This window comes from Gorilla gorilla, chromosome 13 (assembly GCF_029281585.2).
Source record: "Gorilla gorilla gorilla isolate KB3781 chromosome 13, NHGRI_mGorGor1-v2.1_pri, whole genome shotgun sequence".
Lineage (NCBI taxonomy): Eukaryota > Metazoa > Chordata > Mammalia > Primates > Hominidae > Gorilla > Gorilla gorilla.
This window is the reverse complement of record NC_073237.2, coordinates 43440822-43449142: the sequence shown is the minus strand read 5'-3', so window position 1 is coordinate 43449142 and position 8321 is coordinate 43440822. Positions and strand designations below refer to the sequence as shown.

At 35.1% G+C, this 8321-nt stretch overlaps 1 protein-coding gene across 4 annotated transcripts in view; it reads right to left on the bottom strand.

Moving 5' to 3' along the window:
- Positions 1-2002: 2002 nt before the first annotated feature.
- HACD4 (3-hydroxyacyl-CoA dehydratase 4) overlaps positions 2003-8321 on the bottom strand; it is a 28677-nt gene continuing 22358 nt past the window's right edge. For all 4 annotated transcript variants that reach the window (XM_031014203.3, XM_019033002.4, XM_019033003.4 and 1 more), the window contains 2 exons: positions 6390-6515; positions 2003-5487 (listed from right to left, as the gene is read on the bottom strand). In XM_031014203.3, the coding sequence (XP_030870063.1) occupies positions 5405-5487; positions 6390-6515 (209 nt within the window). In that variant the 3' untranslated portion in view covers positions 2003-5404. The remainder of the gene's footprint in view (positions 5488-6389; positions 6516-8321) is intronic.

Genomic DNA, 8321 nt, shown 5'->3' with positions numbered 1-8321 from the left:
TGAAAAAATCAATTCATCACATATAAGTGATCCTTAATGAGATTATCAGATTTCTCATCAGAAACTTTGGAGGCCAGAATGCAGTGAGCTCACATATTCAAAGTGTTAGGAAAAAAATATATCATCAACCACATTTCCTGTATTTGACAAAACTGTTCTTCAGACGTGAGAGAGAAATTAAGACATCCCCAGATAAACAAAAGCTGAGAAAGTATGTTACCACTAGACCTGCCCCTGCCAGAAATGCTAATAGGGGTCCTGCAAGTTGAAATGGAAAGACACTAAACAGCAACTCAAAGCCACATGAAGAAATAAGGATCTCAGTAAAGAAAAATACATGGGCAATTATAAAATCTAGTACTTTTGTAACAATGGTTTGTAACTCCATTTTTTGTTTTCTACATAGAGACTACTGCATTTTTAAAAATTGATTTTGGACACACAGTGTATATAATTTTGTGAAACTTAAAGGAGTGATTGACAGAGATATAGAGCAGAATTTTTGTATATTTTTGAAGTTCAGCTGGCGTAAGTCCAAATTACCTTCAGGATATTAAATGTCACCCTATGGTAACCACAAAGAAAACAGCTACAGGATATACACAAAAGAACTGAGAAAGATACTTAAATGCTTCACTATAAAAAAGTAAACTACACACAAAAGACGACAGTAATGCAGGAAATGAGGGACAAAAAAGCTAAGCTATGTAGAAAACAAATAGCAAAATGACAGGAGTAAGTCCCTCCTTATCAGTCATCCTCAAAAAGGAAGAAAATTCTGACATATACAAAATGGAGGAAACTTGAGGACATTATGCTAAGTGAAATAAGCCAATTACAAAAGACAGATACTGTATGATTACATTTATACGAGGTACTTAGAGCAATCAAAATCATAGAGACAAAAAGTAGATTGGTGGTTGCCAGGGACAGGGCAGATGGGAGAATAGGGAACCATTGCTTAATGAGTACAGGGTATAAGTTTTGCAAGGTAAAAAAAGTTCTGGAGATGGACAGTGGTGATGGTTGCACAACATAAATTACTTAATACTACTGAACTGCACACTTAAAAAGGATTAAGATAGTATATTTTATATTTTACCACAATAAAAAAATTTCTGAAAAAAGTTGTCTTAGATATGCTTTCAAAATATCTAATGGTTCCTATTTCATCTATGTTACTTAGATTTGAGAAAGTAAGCCTTTGTCTACACTGTACAAAATGAAATAAAGATTTGGTGAACATAGTTAAGACAGATAGTCAAAGACATCAACTTTGCGATTTTGGTAACATCCGATTAACCAGATAGTTACTGTCTTGACTTCACTATGTCTGGGTTTCTTAACCTGGGGAACATGTACTTAAGTGGAAAAAGAAATTACACCTTTATTTTCACTAATTGATAATGAAATTTAGTATTCCTTTCCATTGTGAATATAGGCAACCAACCACAGTAGTATTAACAATTGTGTCTGTCACCAAAGGAAATGTAAGATATTTTTATGTTACAATTGTTGCAGATATCTCAAATTACTGTCAATCCTCATTTCTGTTTTAAAATAATTATAAATTCACTTGTGTTTCTTTTGGTTTTCAATTTTAAGAAGTTTTTAAGGTAATCTGGTTTTAAAAAATTAAAGCATTATTTAATAATGAAATTTTAATTTATTATAATGACCCAGTAAAGTGTAGTTTCTCTAATTTTCTCTTTGTTTTACTGATTGATTGTACATGTACGCCGGCAGTGTAAGGAGCCATCTTTATTTGGAGTGATTAAGATTAACTCACCTAAAATTTGCAAAGGGTTTATGTTCTCTTTGCACACTAAAGCTTTTATAATTTTTCTGAAATTTAGAAGATAACTATAAAAGCAGAAAAAAAATGTAGCTTTTTAAAAGGATAATTTTTTAAAATCCAAATATATATTTATAAAGATTTCAAGTAGCCTAATACTCAATTGTTTCTTTCCAAATGTTTTCTTTAGTGGAAATAAGTTACCCATTTTTAAAATTACATTTTTATTATCCTATTCTTACATCACAATATATTTAATACCTTTTTACATAGTTTCTAGGTAAGATCTTTATAATTCTTTACCAAAAATTGAGTGATACATCAATGATACAGCAATGACTATCAGTTATTCACACTTTTTTTAGATTTTCAAAGAAAGCATTTTTCAAAACTATGTAAGGACATATGACTTACATTACAGTAATTAGCAACAATTCAGTAATAATCCAAAACATGAATTTTCCTTTTTAAAAAGTACTTAGTATATTTTTATACCTTTTATCTTCCTGTATGTGTGTGTCATTATTTTTAAAATTAAAAAGAATACAGAATGGGGCATCATTTGTGTATTTGCTAAAGGTTTACTATTTTCATTAGGGTCTTCTCTTTTGAGATAGAGTCTCACTCTGTCACCCAGGCTGGAGTGCAGTGGCTCAATCTCTGCTCACGACAACCTCCATCTCCTGGGCTCAAGCGATTCTCATGCCCCCAGCCTCCCGTGTAGCTGGGATTACAGGCATGCGCCACCATGCCTGGCTAATTTTTGTATTTTTAGTAGAAATGGGGTTTCACCATGTTGGCCAGGCTGGTCTTGAACTCCTGACCTCAACTGATCTGCCCACCTCAGCCTCTCATAGTGCTAGGATTACACGTATGAGCCAGCATACCTGGCCAGGGTCTTCTTTTAAGGCATCAAATCCCAAATAACTTACAAGATGTTAACAAATACATGACATTAATGAATACTCTATCAGAGCACTAGGGACTGAATGCTGGTGTCCCCCATTAAATTCACATGTTGAAAATCTAATCTCCAGTGTGATAACATTTGAAGCTGGAACCTTCATAAATGGGATTAGTACCTTTACAATAAGAAATAAGGGAGAGATGGTTTCTCCCTCCACCATGTGAACATATAGCAAGAAGGCATCCATCTGCAAACCATGAAGAAGAATCAGCTAGCACCTTGGAACCTCATCAGGAACTTAATTGTCTAGCACCTTTATCTTGGACTTCCCTGCCTCCGGAACTGTGAGAAATAAATATATTTGTTGTCTCAGCCACCCAGTTTATGGTATTTTATTATAGCAGCCAAGCTAAGACAGCAATTAGTACCAAGAAGTGTGGTGATGCTATAACCAATATATAAAGATGTGGAAGCAGCTTTGACGTTAGGTAACAGAAGCTGGAAGAGTTTTGAGGTACTGGAGTACCTCGAAGAGTTTTGAGGTACTAGTTTTTTTGCTAGAAAAAGCCAATATTGCCATGAAGGGATTGATAGAGGTGATTTTGGTGAGGGCTCAAAGAGAAGAGGGTGAGAGAGAAAGCCTCCATCTTCATAGAGAACACGTAAATCACCATGAAGATAATGTTGGTAGACATATGGACAATAAAGGCCATTCTGATGAAGTCTCAAATGAAAATGAGGAACCTGTTATGGGAAACTGGAAGAAAGGTGATCTTTGTTATGATATGCCAAAGAACTTGGATGATTGTGTTCATGTTCTAGTGTTTTGTGGAAAGTAAAATTGTGAGCCATGAAATTAGATATTGAACTGAAGAGATCTCCAACCAGTGTTGAAGGAGTGCCTCGGTTTATCTTGACTGCTTAAAGTAAAATGTGACAAAAAATGAAGACAGAATTCTTAACAAAAACGGAACCAGAATTTAAAAGATGTGGGAAATTATCAGTCTGTCTGCATTATAAAAAGATAAGAAAACACGTTTGGTAGAGAACACTAAGGGTGTAGCAGACCAGTCATCCAATTAGATTTGTGTGGGTGTGAACCACAGACCTAATCAGCCACCCCAGCAGGAACACTGCTAGTTTGTATTGAAAGGAATGGAGATGGGACAGAATGAGGGAAGACTGTTGGACTTCTTGAATTTGGGACCATAGAGCTATTCAGCTGTGAATGTACACTATTCTTCAAGAAAAGGAGAAACTGACCCGGAACGATGATTCAGAGAACATCAGTGGTACCTTCTCAGTTTCAAAAGGGGCAGTCATTGCCTTGGTTTCAACAGGCCTGACAGCTTCCGCCTGGTGATATGGGGGTCATCCTCCTCCAACATAGTCCTGGGGGCAATACCTCTGCCTCATTGGGTCCTGAAGCCAGAGTATCAGGCCAAAGAGGATTTTCCTAAGCCTGAAGATCTCATGGTGTTTGCCTTGCTAGGTTTTGGACTTGCTGGGGACCCGTTACACCTTCCTTTTTTCCTGTTTCTTGCTTTGGGAATAGGAATGTCCACCCTTTGTGTGTCCCACCATTGTATTTTGGAAGCACATACCTTGTTTCATTTCACAAGTTCAAAGCTGGAAAGGAATTTTACCTCAGGATGAATTCTACCTTGAATCTCACCCACATCTGATTTAGATGAGACTTTGGACTTTAGAGTTGATGCAGGAATGAGTTAAGACTTTTGAGGCTGTTGAGATGGAATGTATGTATTTTGCATGTGAGGAGGACATGAATTTTGTAGGGCCAGGTACAGAATGCTATGGAGTGAATCTTTGTGTTCCCCCAAAATTCATGTGTTAAGCCCTAACCTCCAATATGATGGTATTTGGAGGTGGGGCCATTGGGAGGTAATTAGATCATGAGGATAGAGCCCTCATGAATGGGATTAGTGCCATTATAAGAGACACAAGAGAGTTGATCTCTCTCTCATGTGAGGACAGAGAAGGACATCTATCTGCAAACTGGAAAGAGGGCCCTCACCAGAAACTGCATTAGCTGATGCCTTGATCCTGAGCGGAATTCCCAGCCTCCAAAACTGTGAGAAGCGTTTGCTGTTGTTTAAGCCATTTGGTTTATGGTGTTCTATTATAGCAACCTGAGCTAAGACATAGGGCTTGGAAAGATATTTAATTTTCTAAACATATCTAATGTTTAGGGTGAGTATTATTAGATCTGAAGACAGACATCTGTCTATGAAATATGTTATTCTAGGCAACTGTGGAATATATTTTCCATCCCTCTTCTCCTACAGATCTATTTGGGAACTTGGAAGTGAAAAAGAATACATGTAATTTAGGTTATCAAGTTTGGTTTCTTAATTGAATCTATTGCAGTTAATCTCCTATTTCTCATTAAACTTACAGGAAAATAATCAGACTTCATACAATGTAAGTATAACTTGTATAAAATCCAAATGAAGCAGGAATTTTGGTGAAGCAGGGTATGGAGAATATATACGTCTTAAAAATACAATGTGTGAAAAACATAGCCTGTTATGTCTAGAGTTTTGGGGGTATGTGCAGTTATTTCATGTAATGGATTTTTATCAAATACAAGGTATTTTTCCACCAGAATACTTCCTGTGTTGTATTTACTGCAGCTGAATCCACAGCCTGTCTTTTCTCGTGTCACACTGGAATGCTGTACTTCACATCTTCTTTTTTTTAATGGGAAAGATTCCGAGGATGTCTCTTCTTTCTGAGTATAAATGACTGTAGGTAAAATACATACCTAATATGGAGAAAGAAGTTGCAAAAATAAGTAACGTTAACTATTTCTCTGGAAGAAACAATGATTTTAAAATACAGTCAGAGTGCTGCCCGAATCCAGGGAGAAGACACTTGCAAGGGAGATGTGAGAAGGAATGTTTAAAGAAGTGTCCAGATTTTATGCAGAAAGAGAGGTAAATCAAACTCTTCCATCCTACTTTTTTTAATGCAAGGAATTGTCTTCCTTTCTTTAGCATAGCTCTCTCCACCTCCCTCTAAAGTTTCACATTTTTGTCTTTTCTCTCTATATGTTGTTCATATGTTTGATATCTGTTACCTTCTAGAGATAATCATTATTTTGGAGATTTGTGAAGGTTAGAGCTGGGAAAACAAAAATTTAATAGTGAAAGTTTTTTCCCCAATTTCCTGGAAAATGATTAGGTTTAATGATCAAATTTATTCAAGGGTAAGTTTTTGTTCCATACATTTTTCTTGAGTCTGTAACACCGACTCCCATTTGCCTGATAGGAAGTGCTAGCTTGAAAAGCCAAACAAACAAGAAACAAAATGGATATAAATGGAAACATCAGAAATAGCCAATTCTTCTTAGTTTGACATCTAGGTTTTATTTGTAGATACCTGTGCACATGGTCAAAACTTCTATATCTCATACATAATGCAGCTATATTTTCTGATAGTAAAATTGTTCTTATTTGTACAGTGAAAGTGAAATATATGATCCCATGATGCCCTGCAAAAAGCATTATAACCTCCAGGGGCTTTACTAGCAAGATCTAGTTCATGATGTCAGGCTTCCTCTTTGGTCTCTCCCATGTTTACCAACCTGTATATTAAGGTAGACGGCAAGCACTAACCAAAAAGTACAGGAAAAATGCAAAAACAAGACCAAAAAAAGCCACTTACCTATAAAGAGCATCATGAGATATATTTTCAGCACATATGGGAAATAGATGGATAAGTCAAAGGGCAGCTTGGTGGAATAAGTGCCAAATGATTCAAAATAAGGCAGCGATTGATAGATGGCAAATGCTGTTAAAAAAGAAAGGCATCATAAAGGTATTCCTCCTTAAGTTGTTACAGGGATGTGTATATATGTCTTCATAGTTGTAGGATATTCTGAATTTGATAATGACAGTTTTGTAATAGTTGCTGAATCTTTTTGCTAAACCTAGTTTAATATAGAAATCTGTGAAATGATTAAGTTGGCAAGGTGCTTACAGCAGTATGACTGTTGAATGTTTGTCCATGGTATACCTTATCGTGCCTACAGAAGAATTTACAATGTTTCTTAAAATGTTATCTCAAAATACATTTGTCCACCTAGCCACAAATAGGGGTGATAGAGAGATGAACTTGGAAAATGGTGCATATATTTTCCTCTTAGAGTTTCACAACACATATTAACATAGTAGAACACATATTAACATTGTGAGAAATTCCGTAATAAAAAAATACCACCTAACCTTTCCTCAATGTAACTGGCCTTAGAATATCTCCTTCTTCCTCCTTAACCACCAGTAGTATTTAATAAGTATTTTGAAGAACTCTATGAGAAATGCTGGCCTAAATTATTTTGAGGGAGGGCGCTGGTATCAGGTAAAAAAAAGATTAAAGTTCAGTAACATTGTATCCCATGTATAGATATTTTTGGTAACATTTCATGCAATGAAATGTTAATATGCTAACATGATGTAAGATGTTATCATTAGGGTAAGCTGGGTGAAGGGTACATGGGAATGGTGCACTATTTTTGCAATTTCTTATGGGTCAAAATTATCCCTACATAAAAAGTTTTTAAAAAGAGAAAGATGAAGAAAAGGCAAGAGTTCACAACTGTTAGAGCCAAGCAGAGGTATGAGTAGCATCAGTGCAGGATCTGCCACTGACACCAAATATGCAGTTTAAGGTTAACACAGGCGGCATCTATGTCTCTAGCATTTTATCAGTATAATTAGTTGATTTTGTTATTTACATAAGCTTTATTTTTGTCTTATATCTGTCAGATGGGAAATTATAGTTATTAAAAATTATTAAAATTAAAGTTATCGAAAGTTTAGTAGGTTTATTTAACTGTGCAGTTTTATACTTTGGGACATCTAACATATACAGAAACATAGAAAGATAAAATTACAATTATCTGTATTCCACCATCCAGAGCATTATTGACATTTTTGTCATATATATCTCTGGACTATTTTCTGCATATACCTTATTTTGTAATTTCAAGAATAAGTTTATGAAGTTAATAAAAGAATAAGGGTTGTATGGCAACCATATAAGAACATGGCTTTCCTAGAAAGGACAAGGATTAGAATTATGGAATAACAAGAATGCAAAAGTTTCCTATACATTTATCCACCCCTTATTCCTCGGAAGGGATTAGTCATATTTCTACCTTATTCCTTTATATATTCTCTTAAATTGATTGTTTTAATTGGCAAATCATAATTGTATATATATATGAAGCACAATGTGATATTTTGATATATGTGTACAATGTGGAATGATTAAATCAAGCTAATTAACATATCTACCACCTCACTTACTTTTTCTGGTGAGATTTGAAATGTACTCTTAGCTATTTTGAAATATACATTATTAAGCACAGTCACCCTGCTGTGCACTAGATCTCAAAAATGTATTCCTCCTAACAAACTTTGTACCCTTTGACCAACAGCTCCCCATTTCCTTTCTATATTCTCTACAGTACTATGATTTAACAAAGATAATGTATTTGATATTTCAATGAGAGGTTACTTGATTCTTAAAGAATGGACAATCAGGTTCTTACTGTTTTCAAGACAATTATTCTTTAGATCCACTTGGCATAGTCTA